This window comes from Zeus faber, assembly GCF_960531495.2.
Source record: "Zeus faber genome assembly, chromosome: 11".
Lineage (NCBI taxonomy): Eukaryota > Metazoa > Chordata > Actinopteri > Zeiformes > Zeidae > Zeus > Zeus faber.
Genome location: NC_137205.1, coordinates 13,688,591 through 13,708,261, shown reverse-complemented (window position 1 = coordinate 13,708,261; position 19,671 = coordinate 13,688,591). Strand labels below are relative to the sequence as shown.

The window sequence follows — 19,671 nt, the reverse complement described above, 5'->3', positions numbered from 1 at the left end:
CTCCATCGGTCAGATATCTCCGATGGAGTGATTGAGGATGAAACGCCTTTTTTTCTTCTCCCTCCGCCATGGAAAGGGTAAGGTGCGCCGCATCGGGTCCAGATCCCGCTGTTGTGTGTTGTGAAATGTGCGTCTCAGACCTTCCAGCTGTTTGTGGGGAGGGGGGGGGGGGCGCTCCGTGCTAAGTGGGGGGGGAAGGGAGGGAGGGAGGGAGGGGGGGTGGCGGCGGTTTATTTCTAAGGCGCCTTAGAAATAAAGCGCCGCTCCGTTCATTTGAGAGATGCTGTCATTTGATCCGAAAAAAAAAAAACCCCGTTGCGTTTGCTTCAATCGTCGGGCCTTCATAATTGCCGGATGATTGGCACGTCCCACAATGATGTGACAGCGGTATAGGCAACCATGGAGGCTACGTGCATCAAATTGCCTGTGTTTCCTCTTCCTATTTAGGCCAATTTTTCCCTGAGGTGTACCGGTGTATTTATTCAGCCCGATCACCGCCAACACATTTGACATCGTATTTCACCGAACATTTGGTCACGCCGACACGGAGGCAGGAAAGACTTTTCTATCGGAAAGCATGATCACAATTCATGATGACACCCTTTTTCACATGAACGTAAGAAACAGCGCCGCGTCCATACCTATAGGCCGTTTAATTGTACATTTGGTGGTGGAACAAGGTTGCATGTTGATAATAGGATTTCCACTATTATTGACTAATTTCCTCCATTTCCCATTCATTATTAGCATTATAACGTAATACATTGGGCCATGCACCGCTGGATGAAAGGCTATAAATGTGCTCCAGTACCGTACTATCTACTCTTACTACTACAGTGTTAATATTTAAATTGTGTGGGTTGTTGACCAAAAAGAACCCTCAGAGTGTTGATAGGACGGGCTAATCTAGCTGTAGAAATAACAAATCATGTTGAATTTGTTCTCCCCTTCCTGCACAGAAACTGTCCATCACTTCATTCTATTGTATTAGTCTCTATTTGTCTCTCTTTACCTGGCCCACCCTACTCACCCCTCACACACACACACACACACACACATACAAACACACACACACACGCGTGTACGCACGCATGTAAGCACGCGGGTGCACGCACACATGCACGCACGCACGCACGCACGCACGCACGCACGCACACACACACACCAAGCTTCGTTTCTGATGACATACAGTTAAACATTTGCCCAAACACATATCTCTTCTAATCTATTTTTTTTTCCCAGGTGCGTCTCTCATCTGTTTAAAGACCGGGGTCGTTGGCCCCGCCCCCCCCACTTCACCTGCTCTCCCCTCCATCACCTTTCCCCCCAGAACCCACTGACACCCAGTAACCCTGCACTCCACTCCAATCTTTCCCTCGCCCCTCCGTCCCACCCCACACAAACAACACAACGACTCAAACGTCCACATACACAACATTTGGCTGAATGCTCTACTGGCCTTCCAGCGTTGGAGTCGTGCTGGGGGAGATTCGACACCAGGAAACGTGACAGACTGGTCAGCCGTTACCGCCAGTCAGTTGTCCGGTGGCGACACAAGGGATATCCCTCCAGAAGCTGAAACCCAAGTGTCCTACACACCTCAAGGCCTTCACGACGGACGGCCTCCATCTCCTCCAAGTAAACACCTGACACACCTCACAACATTCCTGCCTCTGCTCCGGCCTCAAGATGATGTGCGAGGTGATGCCCACCATCTCGGAGGACGGGCGCGGCGGCGGCGGGTCGTCCTCCCCGGCGGGCGGCACGGGGCTGATGGGAGGCGTCCCCGGCGGCTACGGGAGCCGGGAGCCCCGGGGCAGCAGCGATGAGGGGGGCAGCACCGGCAACCTGGAGTCGCTGATGGTGAACATGCTGACAGAGCGCGAGAGGCTCCTGGAGAGCCTGCGGGAGACCCAGGACAGCCTCGGGACGGCCCACCTGCGCCTCCGGGAGCTGGGCCACGAGAAGGAGTCACTGCAGAGGCAGCTCTCAATCGCCCTTCCACAGGTACGATGACGACACAGCTTTACTGCCGCTCACCAGAGCTGTCACAGGTATTACGTAACCACCAATTGTTTGAGCTGGCCGCGGTCCGTTTGCAATCCACAGTCATCAGTTTCTCCCTCAAGACAATGTGTGAAACTCATTATGTAGAATTGTGGTTATTAAACCGTATAAACTTAAAGGGAAAAATGGCAATTCAACTGTGGATCCTATTTCTTTATATGAAAGTTAATTCAAGTCAAGTGAAATGTCCTCATTGTGACAACGCTACTTCTGCGCGAGCACCTTGTGTCGTTTACGCACATTTTGGTATTTTTTTGTATTTTTAGAGTTTATAGAGCTTATTGTGCGTAATCACCGGGTGTCATGACATTTCACTGCATATATGTATGACCGTATGTATATGTATGTGACAAATAATCCCTTGAACTTGAACTTGAACTAGTTTGTGTGTGTGTGTGTGTGTGTGTGTGTGTGTGTGTGTGTGTGTGTCAGTGTGCGCGTGTGCATGTGTGTGTGCGCATGTGTTCCTGTGTGTCTATGTTGTGAGCGCATGCGTAATGTTGTATATACACATCTGTATCTGTTTAGATCCACGCACGTGGAACAACTTGGCAACAGTTTATACGTCAGCTTAAATAGGTTATTCTGGGTATTCAGCGATACAGAGATTTGATAAAGGTCAAGAGGAAAATCTGTGTGTGTGTGTGTGTGTGTGTGTGTGTGTGTGCCTCTGCTTCTGCAACTGCAAATGCGCTGGGCCAGAGGTAGGTAATTGCATAATATTCCGAGTTGATGTGCAATACATTTGAAATGATGTGCTCAGTCTTCAGCCTGAGGATATTGCGTTGTCTGAAACACAGAGGACAATGTCTGCAGGTGAAAAATACAACACCATCTCAGGCCTCAGAGTGAAATTTCACGTCGGTACGGAACAAATACATTTGAATTTGAACAAAGTCGAAGTTGGGAATGGTTTTTGGCCATCACTAGTGAGAGATTGTGATGGTGGTTTGGATGGTTTTATGAGGTGAGGAGGTACATAGATGCAGGACAGATGTGGAGTCTCTGGCCCTGGACGTGTCCTGATGCTGAGCCACGTCTCTACTGGAGGCATGTGGATACAATCTTCTTATACAACGCTAATAACGTTGCCCACCCAACCTAGAACCAACCTCCCTTTGTGACCCCTTCTCAAGGTTCCTTCCTCCTTCCTGCCAGGGCGAGTAGATGCCGTAGGTTTCGTGCGAAGCCCTTTGAGACAGCCTGGGATTAAGCGCTATAAAAATTAAATATAATTAGCTTGACTTGACTTGCGTTATATAAACACTTGCTGAAACTTGTGAAACCTGACAATAAGTTTGTAATACAAAAACCTAGATCCAATATGAGATTGTCATAAAGGTATAGATACCAGTGTATTACCATTTTCTATCTATATTGTTATTATTGTTATTATCCTTATTCTTGTTAGCATCATCATTATAATAATAATAATAATAATAATAATAATTATTATTATTATTATTATTGTTGTTGTTGTTGCTGTTATTATTATTATCATCATCATCATCATCATCATCATCATCATCATCGTCATCATCATCATCATCATTATTATTATTATTATTATTATTATTATTATTATTATTATTATTATCTCATTTCCATCATGGTAGCTACCTATTTTTTCTCACTCGTTACACATGAAAAAATAACAGATGCAATAGTACTGCACAATTAGAAAATGACTGGGCCCTACAGAGCCATATTCTCCTTCCTGACAGGAGGATCAATAACGCACACAAATTTGCAGACACACACACACACACACAGACACACACACACACACACACTCATTCACTCACTCACTCACTCACTCACTCACTCACTCACTCACTCACTCACTCATCTGGCCCTTTGCGAGCGCCCAGGAACACATGAAGTAGTGGGATACATTTTACAGTAGCAGAGTTCATCGAGTGCGTCTGGTGAGTTTGCAGACGTTGCCAAGAATGAGGAGAGAAGAGAGAAAAGGGGGGGTAGTGCTGTAGAAAAAGAAAAAATCTTTGATACCACACACACACACACGCACGCACGCACACACACACACTAATGACTGGAATCCACTCGCAATTTTCTCCGTCCTAATAAAGTGAACAGAACGGAGAAGGAGCGAGAGGTATAAATGCTGCTGCTGCGGTGGTGACGGCACCTGAAAGGGATGAAGGGATGAAGGGAGGAGGGAGGGGAGGGGAGGGGGGATGGAGAGAACTTGAAGGCTTAGCGTACAGTGTCGGTGCTTCATAAACCTTTTTTCCACACAAATCAATCACGGCGTCGTGAAATCCTTTGGGCCCGGCGCAGCCCATCTCCACGTGGGAATTTTAGTTCTCTCTGTCTCTCTCTCTCTCTCTCTTGCTCGCTCTCTTTCTCCCAGTCTTTACCTTATAGTATCTCTCTTTGATATCTCATAACTATGTTTCTGTAGTGGGTATGATGTATTTCTTCTCCCGGTGCATACACTGTTACAGGGTACATAGTAACAGGGCACAGATCTCCGTGAACGTACGGTCGAGTTTAGATAACAGCGTTCCTGACGTCACACCCTTTATGAGCCAATTAGCATACGCATATGTAATCACACACATCATCCGGCGTGCACGTGTTCGAGACTGCTCGCGTTTTATTTGATCACAGAGCCCGGTAACGCGGATGTAAAGGAACGCGCTCTACGGCAGCACGGCCACGTTTCGGTTTGAACGACGCACGGCAGCCAAAAGGTGTCCGGCGCAGAGTTACGAGGCTCGATAGCCGCGCTCAGCCCAATGTTTTATAACGTCATGATCTCTCTGTCTTGAGCCTTAGATCACAACTACCCCAATTGGTAATCTCGCAAATTATACATAATCGCGCTCGTTTGTAGGAGAATCAAAACAACTCCCCTGAGATCGACCCCGATTCCTCTGTTCTCCTGCTTGTTTAACCTCCAGGCTGTTGTCTTAATGGCAAGTCAAACGCAAGCGATCAGTCATAATTATTACATGATAAACGCCATGTCCAGTGCGTGCAGTAAGCCTCAGAGGTCTCTCGCTGCTGGATACACAGTAAACTCCGCCTATGCAGTGGAAGTTAAGAGAAATGTGGGTGCTGTGCGTGCACAGCTTTGTGTGTGTGCCTGTGGGAGGCACAGTCGCACGCCGGGGACGGCTGTATTCTCGTCTTGGGTGCCGACTGTGTGGATCTGGCGTCTTCACGTGTTTGATTGCCGGGGATGCTCAGTTTTCCTCCCACCTGCAAAGACGCCCGGGTTGCACTCACTTGAGACCCTAAATTGACGTCCCGTTGCAGTTGTCTCCTTTACACCCGTAATGAGCTGCGATAGGCTCCAACACCCCTCGAAACTGAACAGGAATAAATGGGTCAAGAAAATTAATGAATTGGCGTTTGTGTTTGTCCGTCCGGTGCCTGACTACCTGTGTATCAATGTACCGAAACGTCATTTGATTGTTATAAACGTTCGCCAATCACACCATATCTTGCTGAGCCATTCAACTGTATTTAATGTGCTGTGTGTTTTCATCATGACCTCGTTGCGTCAGCGTGGAGTAAATAACAGCGCCCCCTTATGACCCTACAGGAGTTTGCAGTGCTAACCAAAGAGCTGAACGTCTGCCGGGAGCAGCTGCTGGAGAGAGAGGAGGAGATAGCCGAGCTGAAGGCCGAGCGGAATAACACACGAGTCAGTACATCTCCAGCTCCCTTTCACATTGGTGTCGGCTTCAGCTCACCGTGCCTTAATGTTGTCACTGGAAAATACTAAAGGCGGAGATTCTCGACAAACGTCATGATCTTTGCAATGTGGACGTTCGCCATTTCCACTTCGCGATAATCACTGAGTCGTCCTTGTTTCCCGTTGCCCGTGGTCCAGCTGCTCCTGGAGCACCTGGAGTGTCTGGTGTCCCGCCACGAGCGCAGTCTGAGGATGACGGTGGTGAAGAGGCAGGCTCAGTCCCCCGCGGGGGTCTCCAGCGAGGTGGAGGTCCTCAAGGCCCTCAAGTCCCTGTTTGAGCACCACAAGGCCTTGGACGAGAAGGTGCGCGAAAGGCTGCGCGTGGCCTTGGAGCGGGTTTCCACCCTGGAGGAAGAGCTCCAGACTTCCTCCCAGGAGGTGAGCACAGGGTTCCCTCTCACGCCGTCCACCTGACACGCACTGATAAATCTCCCCTACAACTCTCTGATGACTGTCCCGACCATGTTGATTTAGGTGCTGTCTTTAAGGGACCAAATCAAAAGACGTCAACAAGGGCTAGACAATGGCAAGGAGGTAACGGAGCATGAAGTCTTAAAATATGGTTCTCAGAAATAGCCAAGCTTGTGCATTTGGGACAATTTATCGCGTCACGCAAAGGCAGATGCTGGTCTTTCATGATGCACAATTTGGACTTGATGGAGTTTTCCGTTGAATTTCCACACAGCGGCTCCCCAACGGACCTTCCTCCCTGTCGGATGATGGCGATGTCGACAGACAGAGAGAGGGCGAGATCGAGCGGCAGAGATCAGAATTGGGCCAGCTGAAAGAAAGACTGGCCCTCATGTGCAGACAGGTATGTGATGTGTGGACCAAAATTAGGTCAACAAGTAAACAGAAGTCCTCAAGCATGAGATACAGGGGACAGCGATGGGATGTTTGTGTGTGTGTGTGTGTGTGTGTGTGTGTGTGTGCGTGTGTGCGTGCGTGTGTGTACAGTATGTGTGTGTGTGTGTTGGTCTGACCTTAATTCCCGCCTTCTGGTTCCCCAGGTTGGCGAGATCGAGGAACAGCTCACCTCGGCCCGGAGGGAGCTGACCAGGTCAGAGGAGGCTAACCAGAAACTGCAGAGGGACGTGAAAGAGGTGAAGCCAGACGGCGCTGCGTCCATAGAATCTATAAACTGCCTCTGTGTGTGTGTGTGTGTGTGTGTGTGTGTGTGTGCGTGTGCGTGTGTGTGTGTGTGTGCGTGCGTGCCTGCGCGTGTACGTGCGTGCGTGCATGTCAGAGTCTGTCTTGCCATGCTCAAAAAATATATAACAGTTTGCTATGGCAACAAAGCCATTTGTCTGCTTGGCAGTGGGAACTGCTACAGTACTCTCGAGAGTCTCTGCTTGCCCTGTCGCCATGGTGACAGCACCATCAGTAACACTGCAGGCAGTTTGTATGGCAAGGAACTGGTTATATCACTCTGTTTGGTCTCAGCAAACTCAAAGGCCTGTGGAGCATTTGTCAACCCCTCCCACCCCTCCATTCTTGATTCTAGAACTTGTGCAATAGCATAAGTGGGCTCTTCTGGAAGCTGTCAACAACAGCTCTCAACCAGTCATTATCATTCTTCAGCTAATAGCTGTTCAAACCATCTGACCTCCCTTTTATTATCACCCACTTGCCGCCCCTCCCCATAACCCCTGTTTCTTTCCCATGTCTTCCTCTGATGTTAAACCCCACTTTTTCCCAATGTTTGTTTTTTTTTCTCTTCCTTTGGATCCCGTCAGGCTCTGTGTCAGAGGGAAGACATGGAGGAGAGAATCACCACGCTAGAGCGCAGGTGAGCCTCTTTCAAAAACCCTCAGATATCTTTCTCGTGTCCGGCCCTTTGGACGGAAGATGCTGCTTTCGCCGCCTGCTGACGGCGCCGCTCTCACGGTTCCCGCCCTGCAGGTACCTCAGCGCCCAGAGGGAGGCGACATCTCTCCACGACATAAAAGACAAGCTGGAGAACGAGCTGGCGAGCAAAGACTCTCTCTACAGACAGGTGGGTGAAGTCTCTTTCATCCCCGTGTGACTCTGCCGTGGAGTGGCGGCTTGGATGGCGCTGCGCGTTGGCAGACGGCGTGCTCCGCTCCTCATCTCGGGGGCCCCTGGCTACCTTTTCTCAGCCTGCCACTCTGGTGTGATCCCCGTTTCCTCCTTCTCGCCTGCCGCAGAGCGAGGAGAAGAACCGGCAGCTCCAGGAGCGCCTGGACGACGCCAAGCAGAAGCTGCAGCAGACCCTGCAGAGAGCCGAGACCCTGCCCGAAATAGAGGCCCAGCTCGCCCAGAGAGTGGCAGCCTTGAACAAGGTGTGTGTGGGTTTGTGTGTGTGTGTCTGTGTGTGTGTGTGTGTGTGTGTGTGTGTGTGTGAGTGTGGATCAGTGTGTGTGGATCAGTGTGTGCGTGTATGTATTAACGCATTAATAAAAGAATAAAGGCGACACGTCAGACATCTTCATTACGCCCTGCCAAGCATCCACAAGCGGAGGCTAGTCAAAGCCACAGAATCAGCATGGCCCCCTGGATCCTTGGATGCTCCCCAAGTCAAGTACAGTGCATGCCACACAAATTCTTCTTGATTAACTGCTTTACAGTAAGCATAAATCAGAGGGCTGCCAACTGTTAAACATGTTCCTCAGCGGCTTCACAATAAAAGGGCCACATTGCTTCACCCTGCGTGTTCAGGCAAGAGGCTTTCATGCATCTGGAGGATGGACTAAATGTCGCCCTACCGGGAAAGACTGTTGTGTACAGACAGGTTACTAATTGTTTCACCTAACAAGCCTCCTATTTTGATCGTGTGTCTATTTCCACGCTGTGCCCTAACCCACGCCTTCCCACCCCTCCGCTCGCCCAGGCGGAGGAACGCCATGGCAACTTTGAAGAGCGTCTGCGGCAGATGGATGCACAACTGGAGGAGAAGAACCAGGAGCTACAGAGAGTGAGTCACGCAGGCTTCTCTCCTCTTTTCTCCTCTTCACGCCTCCCACTCCTTTATACCGTTCCTTTGTCGCTCCTTGCGCTGCACAATGAGGCGCTAATTTTCTAAAACCCTCGATGAGGCCCCGGCGCACTGAGATAGACATCTTTTTCTCTCCCCTCAGTCGAGCAGAATGCACGTTGATAACTCTCCGCCCACCAGCCCCTTCCTCTCTCTCTCTCTCTCTCTCTCTCTCTCTCTCATTTCCTTCCCCTGAAATATTTTCCCCCATGACCCCCAAGGCGAGGCAGAGGGAGCGGATGAACGACGAACACAACAAGCGTCTCTCCGACACGGTGGACAAGCTCCTGTCCGAGTCCAACGAGAGGCTGCAGCTCCACCTGAAGGAGAGGATGGCCGCCCTGGAAGAGAAGGTGGCCACGCTAAGACCACCCGAGCGCCCACGCCTGCTCTTTACTTTGACAAGAATCCCATTGACTTACATGAAAATTTTCCATACAATAATAATCCTCAATAAAACACACGTTGATGTATTGATGTTTTGGAGCTAGCACGTGACATTTTCTATCTTGACCACCTCCAGAACGCCCTCTCCGAGGAATTGTCTAACATGAAGAAACTCCAGGACGATCTCTTGGCGAACAAGGTGGCTACGCCCGTCTCCCCCTTACGGGCTGAAAGTCTTAGTTGAAGTATGAACACACATGTTAGTTAGCATTATTTTGTTTCACTGTGTTTTCGTCTCTTTCCCGCCCTCAGGACCAATTAATAGCAGAGCTGGAGAGGATACAACTGGAGTTGGACCAATTGAGAGCCAGACCTGGAGGATCCTATTCCAGGTTCGTCCCCATTGAGTAGATCTGCAATCGTGAAAAATAGAGCCAGGGTTTTGCTCTAGTAGACTATTTAAAGTCTTTTGGAGATCAATTACTGACTCTCCCTCCCCTGCCCCCTCCATCCCAGTCGCTCTCTGCCAGGTAGCGCTCTGGAGCTGAGATATTCCCATGGAGGCGGGTCCCTCCCAGTAGGCTCCACCACGCATCTGGATCACTACGGCAACGCCTCCAGCGGGGGCGTGGTCAGGCGGAGTCACCGCGCCCGCTGGAGCTCGGCCCGGGAAGATTCGACCAAGGTTAAAAAGGCCGTCCTTTCAAAGGCCACGGTGCCGAGAATTAAAAATAAAGGTACGGTAAATGACGTGTTCCCTCTGGACACACAGTACTCAGACTGGGAGAGCGGGGCGCTGCTGGCAACCGGGTTCGACACGGGCGTGGAGGTGGCCTGCTCGGACGAGGAGGAGGACCGGGAGACGCTGTTCGGCTCCGAGCTGCTGTCGCCCAGCGGACAGACCGATGTCCAGACGCTGGCCATCATGCTGCAGGAACAGCTGGAGGCCATCAACAAGGAGATCAAGTAAGAGGACAACCGGGACGGAGAAGACTGCGTCTCCATATAGAGTGCGTTGGGATAGGGTAGGGATGGAGACGAGACTGAAGAAAGCAGACCCCCGAGGGTCCTGCTGTTATTGTAATAATTGTGAATTTGAAAAGGAAAGGATGAAATTAAAGGACCGTTCAACAAGGATGAAACACAAATAGCAAAACGTCAGGATAATCACCATAAAATCATCATCGGATTAAAAGTAAAGCTTTAAGAATCCGATTTTCAAGTCCAGCCGTCCAGTCCAGCCTGACGGCCATAACAGAAGAAGGGTGGGGAGTCACTAAGTATCACAACATTAAGTATCTCACCTTCATTTTCTCACCTGCTTTAGCCGATAAAACCAGTACTCACGCCTCTCCCTTCTGTCTTCCCCCCTCTCTCGCCCTTCCTTCCCCCTCCACCCTGACAAACCACAAACCCAAACCCAGGCTGATCCAGGAGGAGAAGGAGAACACGGAGCTGCGGGCGGAGGAGATCGAGAGCCGGGTCAGCGTGGCCCTGGACGACCCCCACATGCCTCCGTCCTCCCTGGGGAGGGACAGCGCCGGGCGGGGCTACATCCCCTCCTCCATCACCTCCTCCACCCTGGCCTCCCCCTCTCCCCCCAGCTCCGGCCACTCCACCCCCCGCCTGCCTCACTCTCCCGCCCGGGAGACGGACAGACAGGTGCAGCCCCGCGGCGTGCTCTCTTCATGTCGCGCCCCCCCCCCCCCCCCCCCCCCCCCCCCCACGGTGGCTTTTGGAAACGCACGCCCGTACGTTTGTTCATGTACACGCCCTCTGAAGGTTTTTCGATCTTTTGTTCGTTTAGAATAGCAAAGACGACGAACGCGCCCTGGCCCTGCTGGATGCCACACCTCCTCCCACCCCTCGTGCGCTGCGGCTGGACAGGATGACCCTCACCCATCCGGGGGCCTTGCTCGACGACCCCCGCGAATTTCGCAGGTGAGTATATCCTGGATTGGATTTCGTTTTAGACGTGTATTGTTACAAGTTTTATTTTGTGACTCTATTAAAGTGACATGAAATAAAAAAAGACAATTCAATTCAATAAAAACGTATTAATTTTACATTTCAATTAAATCAAATTATTTATCGCAACTATATGGATGAAAGTGAACTCGCCGACTTAAGTTTCCTGATTGCGACGGCCCTGCTCACAAGGATGTTTTTCCGGGTTCTTCCAGTCTCTCGGCAGATGGCAGCAGTTCCAACAGCAGTCAGGATTCCCTCCACAAGTCCAGTAAAAAGAAAAGCATCAAGTCCTCCATCGGTCGGCTTTTTGGAAAGAAGGAGAAAGGGAGGATGGGCCAGCCGGGTCGGGAGGGATCTGCTTCTCTTGGTAAAAGCAATAACAGAGATGAATATGTTTTTCTCTTACGTCTGTTTTTCAGATCTCTAAATTCATCATTCTTGAGATAACATTTAAATGATCGCCAAGAGGGAAATCCAAGCGTTACAGCGTTAAAACGAATCAAAATATACAAATATAAATGGAATGTAGATATAATATAAACAGCTAAAATAGATACAGTACAGATAGAAAATGCACAATAAATTATGGACAAATAAACAAGAAAACCATAATAAATGCTGCAGTGGTTGTAAATACTTCGCTAATGACCTGCAGTGTAATTTAGAGAATACTGTATTAAATGCTTCATAAAGGCACCATGTGGTTCTCATGATACCCCGGTCTCCCTCAGCCTCCACACCATCTGAGGACCTGGCCTCTGGTGACCCGATGGGTCTGAACAAGACCGGGACGCTGGGCCCGGCCGACAAAGACCGACGCAGCAAAAAGAAGTGCGTACCAGACAGTCTTTTACTCCCTGCTGAGTTTCTCTTTAGCGCTGGCATTAGCGCGTCCACAGCGTCTCGCTGGAAGATCTCCAAAGCAGGACGGCTGTTAATTCTTTGGCTCTTTTCCAGGCACGAGCTCCTGGAGGAGGCCTGCCGCCAGGGCCTCCCCTTTGCGTCCTGGGACGGCCCCACCGTGGTGTCCTGGTTGGAGGTATCGTACATTTGCCTCCTGGAGAAAAAGATACTACATGGTTTATGCTTTCCGTTCTTTTTTGAAACTCATTCTTCGTTTACTCTTGTCATTTCTCCTCCTCCTCCAGCTGTGGGTGGGCATGCCGGCCTGGTACGTCGCCGCCTGCCGCGCCAATGTGAAGAGCGGGGCCATCATGGCCAACCTGTCGGACACGGAGATCCAGCGCGAGATCGGCATTAGCAACCCCCTGCACCGCCTTAAGCTGCGGCTGGCCATCCAGGAGATGGTGTCCCTCACCAGCCCCTCTGCCCCGGCCAGCACTCGCTCGGTGAGGGACCCCCCCTATCCCCAAAAACACCACCCCTACAGTACTGTACCCCCTCCTTTAGCCACCAAAGACTACTATTTCACCATGAGCCCATTTACCACAGGAACCACTTCAGGAACCAGGAACCTAGTTTGCGGTACTTAGGAAGGGTCTGAAAATTGGTTGTAATTGGGTAATTCCTGGTTCCAGTACCTCGGTGTAAAAGCCTCTGTAGCGGCTTCACCTGTGCCTCCACAGAGGAGGCTCCTCGAGGAGTTTCGAGGAGCCTCTTTTTTGCTCTGAGAAAACTGCGATCCGGAATCCCTCCCACCGACCGCAAGCGCCATTTTCTCCTCGCGTGACATTTTGACTGTGTTCTTTGTTCCTCAGTCGACTAGTAACGTGTGGATGACCCATGCGGAGATGGAGTCGCTGAACGCCGCCACCAAGCCCCCGGTGAGCGGCTCAATCCTCTCAGTTTGACCGGATGGCACCCGTCCGTCGTTCTCTCACTGTGTCACACAGTTTCTGTTTGATAATCGATGGATGTTTAGGGGACTGCCTGGTCTGAATCATGTTTATAAGTCTCTTCCCCTCCTCCTATTCTCTCTCTCTGTCTCTCTCTCTCTCTCTCTCTCTCTCTCTCTCTCTCTCTCTCTCTCTCTCTCTCTCTCTTCCTCCACTTTCTGTATTCATGGGCCCAGGCCATAGTGTTGAGCATCTTCTTCTTTCCTCTCCTCCAGTTGCTGTGTCAGTGTGAACTGCTTCCAACTAATTACCCGTTCACTAACACACTGTTCCTCCCTTTGTCCCCCTTTTCCTGCCGCTGCTCTCCCACTTCTCCCCTCCCCTCCCTCCCTCCACCCTGCTTCTCCTCCGTTCGCCCATCGACTCGGCTCCTCTGACCCCGCTCTTCACTGCCGCTGCCCCCTCTCTCTCACCCCCTGCTTTCACATCGCTCTCTGTTGCTCTGTCTATCTCTCTATCTCTCCCCCCCATTCTCTCTCGCTCTCTCTCTCTCTCTCTCTCTCTCTCGCTCTCTCTCTCTCGCTCTCTGTCTACCTATTCCTTCTCTCCCCGCACACAAGGAGCTGAAAGAGTTCAGCTGGGATCAGGTAAGGTTCATCCGCATTTTTTTAATTTAAACCCTAAACCCACAAACAATGCCTCCGGCGAAAAAACGTCAAGCTTGCCGCCGCGTCGCTCGCTTGAGCTGACGGTTAAACCGAAGCCGGCGGCCAACATCGCTTTTCATCACCCTTTCCTCCTCAGATCCTGGCCTACGGCGATATGAATCACGAGTGGGTCGGCAACGACTGGCTGCCCAGCCTGGGCCTGCCTCAGTACCGCAGCTACTTCATGGAGTCCCTGGTGGACGCCCGCATGCTGGACCACCTGACCAAGAAGGAGCTGAGGGGACAGCTCAAAATGGTGGACAGCTTCCACAGGTAGGGCCGGGCGTCACCCCCACCCGTACTGCCGCCCACCCCCACCCCCACCCTCATCACCCCACTCTGGACCCGTTCCTCTTGTTCCTCTTGACACGACTCTCTCACACTCTCTCCGCACGACCCATTTCCCTCATCACACTCATCACTCACTTCTGTTGACTGTCGGGCTATTACACGCCTGGTTTGGGAACTGTTAAGGGTGTTAAAAGAGGCTTTGACAGAGCGCCGGAGTTGTGACACAGGTGTGTGTGTCTCCAGGGTCTCTTTTTGAAGAGTCCGGGGTGGAAGTGAAAGTGGAAATTATGTCCTCAATTAACCCGCTGGAACCCTCACTTTTCTGGGCTCTTTGACCTCTCCCAGGGTCAGTTTGCATTACGGCATCATGTGCCTGAAGCGCTTAAACTACGATCGCAAGGAGCTGGAGAGGAGGAGAGAGGATAGCGCCCATCAGAACAAAGGTGAGCTAGTTTTCCCTGCCGTTAGTTTGTTGCCCCTCACATTATAGCCTCACTGTTTACTGACTGGTACCTGTGATGAATAATCTGAATAATCAACAAAAAAATATGTACTTTACATACAGAACCTAATTCATTCTGGTTAAATATTTGAATTGCTATTATTATTATTATTATTATTATTAATATTATTATTATTATAATAGCAGTAGTAGTAGTGTTAGTATTATTAATATTACTGTTGTTATTAGTATTTTTATTAGTTATTATTAGGCAATGCGAGTTTATTTCTAAAGCACATTTCAAAAGGGTCATCTGAAATGCTTCACAGCAGACTTAAAAGACATAAAACTAAATAATAAAAGTCTAGAGGTGAGTCGCCAAATAGTTAAAAGAGGCATAATAAATATTAAAATAATGTTTTTATTTTAAATGTATTAATATTTATTATGTATCAATGTAACATATTATTGATGCAATTATGAATAAATCTTATATTTAAAATATTAAATCAATTTTATATGAAATTAATGATATAGATAATCAATAATGGAATGATCATTATTGTTTTTTAGTTTTTCAACCATTACTATTCTTCTAATTATTACATCAAATTTGGTAAAATATATATATTTTTAATAATAAAACATTTGGAAGCACATTTTTTCATAAACTTCTAGTGGAATCTGATGCTAAATGTTCTGTTTGGTGGCAGAGCGAGAAAGACCAAACTTCTTTTCTGCCTCACGTGTAACATGGCTTACATGGTATACTTGTGGATGGATCACAACACCAGTGTTGGCAATATTCACATGTTTAGCAAAGAAATTTCAATCTATCTGACTCATCCTGGGGATACGCACGTTGTACCTTTTAGATACTTTTATCTTGAGTCATTCCAACGCAAAGGAATTTCCCCAATGAGAAAAAACTCTTAATTATTGGCTTGTTTGACAGATGGAGGAATTTCTTTTGACCAGCCATTCCTCATAGCATTCAATCAGTTAACACATACCGCAGCACAGAAACACATACCGCAGCACAGGCGGGGCAGGACGAGACTGGACGATGTTTTTTTTTTTTATAAATATATATTAAAAAAACACTCAAAATTGCAGTGTGCACAACCAAAGCCCTCGTAGGTCACGTACGTTTCAGCCTCAATTAATACGCTTAAAATGCTTTAAAAAGATAAGGAAGCTTTAATTTCCGTGTAGACGGTTCCCGCCGCACACAGGGGTTCAGGGAGGGAGACGGAGACCGAGTGACTGGAGTTTTATTATAAAAACACTCAAACAAAAAGGCTCGCCGGCCAAAACGTGAACATAAAGTATTGAATAATTGAGTCCGTTTTGGGTTGCGATCTGCTCCGCAGGGTCTCCTGCACCGCGCATCCTCACTGCAAGACAAACGACACATAAAAAAACTCTCCCAGCCAACTCCAGACCAACAGCGGCAACGGGCTGATCAGCCGGTTGGTCAACCTGCTAAAAATAGGCGATTGACACCTTTCCCATTGCCTGGAGAAATGCCGTTTGATTCTGGGGCGTCACGTTCTACGTCACGACTGCGCCGTAAAAAGGGCGTGTCATCATAAAACTGTAAAACTTGAAAAAAAAGAATGGGATCGTTCATGATCCCCACACTCACAACATGTCACGGTCGCCCAGGCGGAAAGAAAGTCAGTAACTTACGACTTTGGATTCTAAATGGGATATGAAATGATGGAATGATACAGGGATATTCCTGTCTATTTCTGCGCCAGCGTCTGTCATTTCAACACGCGTCACATCCGCGCGGGTAAAGGGGCCAAAACGTGCGGGCCGACCCAGGTGTCCTGTTCACATCAGAGCCGATTGGAGGTGGAGCCGATTAAAACCGGGTTCTATCGCCGGGTCCTTTGACAAGGGACTGAGACCCTTTTTTCCTTTCCCACTGGTGAGAAATGCCGATTGTTAGCGGGTGTTTCTTTTCAGAATGTCGGGAGCGAAAGTACTTTGGGAGCCAAAGTTTAGTTGACTGTTGTCGGAAATGCGGTCGGGTATTTAACATGTCCTTATTTAAATTGCTGCAATCTGTCTCAATGGGATTTGCCCCGGAGCAATACAACGTAGTTTATTACAAAAACCTGATCCGACATGCCAAACAACCAAATCAGACATCTCGCCGCATTGTTTTGGCGAATGCCTTGAAGTACTTTTCCACTTCTGTGCCACCCTATCTCCTCCTCCCCCCCCCCTCTCCTCTCTCTCTTCCTCTCCTCCTCTCGGCCCAGATGTGATGGTGTGGTCCAACGAGCGCGTGATGTGCTGGGTGCAGACCATCGGCCTGAAGGAGTACGCTGACAACCTCAGCGAGAGCGGCGTGCACGGCGCCCTGCTCGCCCTGGATGACACCTTCGACTACACCGACCTGGCCTTGCTGCTTCAGATCCCCAACCAGAACACGCAGGTCTCCTGTCCGTCTGTCCGTCTGGCCGTCTGGCCGTCGCAAATGTCACAAGGACACGAAACTGTGTCTTTGTGACGCAAGACTTGGGAACGGTTTGTTCGTAGCGGATAAATCTTTCAAATGGATCGGGAGTCACTCCGGAAAAACATGGGCGACCAAGTGAACCGTGACTTATAAACTGAAAATAATTACCGAGGACCGAAATAAAGTCCCAGGCGCAAGAAAGTTAACGTATTTGGCATAGTTCCTGTTGAGTGTGACGGATTTTACACTTCACGTTCTCCTAAAAGGATCGTGAGAACGGAGCGATAAGATAACACTTTGTTTCGGGGAAATTCACAACTCTGCTTCTGGTTCTCCCTCGCTCATCGCGCTTTTTCACCAACCGATTCCGATGGGCGACGAGTCGAAAAACTGAACAACTCTCTACAGGGTTTCATCGAACATCAGTCGTCAATAATCAAATCTCCAAAAAAAAAAAAAAGAGTCAAAATTGTACATCATTAGTAATAGTTCTCACGTTCGGTGAGCGACGTGAGCTTGTTCTGATCCATGTATCTGAGTCAATTACAGATCAGAATGAGAATCAGAATAGTCTTTATTGCCAAGTTTACAGGAACAAGGAATTTTGTCTTTGTGTTCGGTGCGTACATGAAACATAAATGTAAAACAATAAGTAAAATATAAGTAAAATATATCAGAAAATAGAAAATAATGCTGTTTTTTTTTATATATTTTTTATTTTTTTTAATAAAGCTGTATAGTTTGTGCAGGGAATACTAGCATACTACTATATTATACCAGCGTACTAGCAAATACTAGCATTCAAACAGATACAGGCAGTGTTCACTCTAATCTTGAACCCCTCCTCCTCCTCTCCGATCAGGCCAGACAGCTCCTGGAGCAGGAGTACAACTCCCTCATCTCCATGGGAACCGAGAGGAGACCCGATGAGGTCAGTGCCGCCGTGAGCGATGTCTCTGTAGTGTTAAATGGCTGCATTGAGGACCTCGGCCGTGGATAACCCCAAAGCTTTGGTGGCCCCCGCTTAGGACGGAGCAAAGACGTTCACCCGCTCGCCCTCCTGGAGGAAGATGTTTCGGGAGAAGGACCTGCGAGGCGTGACCTCCGACTCCGCCGAGACCCTGCCTGCCAACTTCCGTGCCTCCGCCATCGCCACGCCCTCCGTGACCCTGAGGAAGGTTCAGAGCGACGGTGAGTACGACCCCCCTCCGCCCCGGGGCGACCTCGCCCATCCCGTCCCCCCCTCCTTGGCCTCACGGCCGTTCGTCCCGAACTGTCGGGACGATGTCTCGTCATCCGCCGGTTGACGAAGCCCGACGGCGGATCGGAACGAGTTTCGTTCGCGTGCGAAGCGATCCCGGCGCCGTCTGTGGCGGCGGCGGCGGCGGCGGCGGCGGCGGCGGGCACATCCGACCGCCTTCTCGATCTCATTTTTTTTTTTTTTCCAGCCGGGGAAGAGGGATAAATGTCTTAAACGGCAACACATTTGTGCGAACGCAAAGCCGGCCTCGCAAAGCGCCGTCCGCTGCCGGGATGTTTTTTTTCGCCCCTCGAGTTTTCGCCGAGGAATTTTGTGTTTCCCGTCGCAACGGAAACAAGACGGTAACGAGGAACAGACGCCTTTTAAGTACAGAGGAAGACCATTATCCCCTCGACTCCGCTTCTTAATGGGAATGCCGGTGGAAGGTCAGTGTTATTTAGACCGTTTTGGTAATGACTCTGTCTGTGCCTCTCTCCCTCTCCCTCTCTCTCTCTCTCTCTCTCTCTCTCTCTCTCTCTCCCCTCTCACCACGCAGCCAACTCCGGCGCTCGGGGTGAATCTGCCTCCGTACGGACGTACTCCTGTTGAGAGGCCGAGGTGAGAGCTACCGGCGTTGATTTAACTGCGTCTAATGTAACACAGTCCCATGGGGTGCGGAGGGAAAAAAACAAAACGTTCCGCCAAAACTGCAAAGATGGCTCGCACATGTGCTCACAAAATGTTTGTTTTTTTTTGGTTTTGTTGTTTTTGTTTGTGTTTGTTAGTTGTGTGGGGGGCAGTGGGGGGATTGCTTTTTGCGCTGGCGATTTCAGTAGTTTCAATGAGGTCTTCGGCGGCAGGGTTTGGTTTGGTTCAACGGGGATTTGGGCCAGGGTTGGATTGAGGCCACCGGGGGGGGGGGGGGGGGGGGGGGGGCAATGATGACGTGTTGAGTAACGTTGCTTCTCTCCTCAGGGCGCTGACTGACAGGGCACCCGAGGACCACCGCGCCCGTCCCGGTAGAGAAGACGTGGACAGACACCGCCGTTGAATTGAATGGGGGAGAAAAAAAAAAAATCGATTCGGTCCGACCGCTCTGCAATAACACAAGTAGAGGTTGACGCTCTGTAGGAGCAAAAGGAGGCATGACATGACATGAAGAATGTATGAATGTGTGATCAGAAAAGAGAAGTTCCCTGCTCGTTTATATATATATATATATATATATAGATATATATATATACGTATATATACACATATATATATACATACCCATATCTTTGTCTCCCTCTCTTCCTGTTGTTCTGTCTTCGGTCGCCCCCGATGTGCCACCGCAGTTCAGAGGGAGTCGGGCCGAAGAGGCGACGGGTGTCTGGTGTCAGCCATTGTGGCTCTACTGTTGGCTTCTATGGTGCTGTCAGGGGTTTCCCTTGTCGCCCCCCCCCCCCCGCGCAGTTGATGTGGTCAAACACCCCCCCCCCCTCACATTCAGGCCACCAATTCAGCTCCGGCCACATCAGAGGGACCCTCCCTGCAGTTTGTCTTTTGGCACCTTGAAAGCCGAGAGGCCTC

The 19,671-nt window shown here is 49.6% G+C and overlaps 2 protein-coding genes across 2 annotated transcripts in view; one reads left to right on the top strand and one right to left on the bottom strand.

Annotated features, from left to right (window-relative positions):
* The window catches only part of akt1s1 (AKT1 substrate 1 (proline-rich)), a 44,704-nt gene extending 32,825 nt beyond the window's left edge, over positions 1–11,879 (bottom strand). The window contains exon 1 of the mRNA XM_080009256.1: positions 11,867–11,879. The gene's annotated coding sequence lies outside the window, so the exon portion shown is untranslated. The remainder of the gene's footprint in view (positions 1–11,866) is intronic.
* ppfia3 (PTPRF interacting protein alpha 3) lies at positions 1,690–18,736 on the top strand (the record flags this gene model as incomplete). The annotated part of the gene is made up of 29 exons (XM_080009243.1): positions 1,690–2,007; positions 5,645–5,746; positions 5,936–6,175; positions 6,272–6,331; positions 6,483–6,611; positions 6,808–6,900; positions 7,534–7,586; positions 7,700–7,793; positions 7,966–8,100; positions 8,649–8,732; positions 9,014–9,145; positions 9,316–9,378; positions 9,492–9,571; positions 9,696–9,864; positions 9,952–10,145; positions 10,604–10,841; positions 10,987–11,120; positions 11,363–11,517; positions 11,882–11,981; positions 12,108–12,189; positions 12,299–12,499; positions 12,869–12,934; positions 13,567–13,593; positions 13,751–13,926; positions 14,290–14,387; positions 16,660–16,835; positions 17,722–17,790; positions 17,888–18,050; positions 18,656–18,736. 29 exons carry the CDS (start codon positions 1,690–1,692, stop codon positions 18,706–18,708), a joined length of 3,684 nt encoding a protein of 1,227 aa, XP_079865369.1. The 3' UTR covers positions 18,709–18,736.
* Positions 18,737–19,671: the final 935 nt, after the last annotated feature.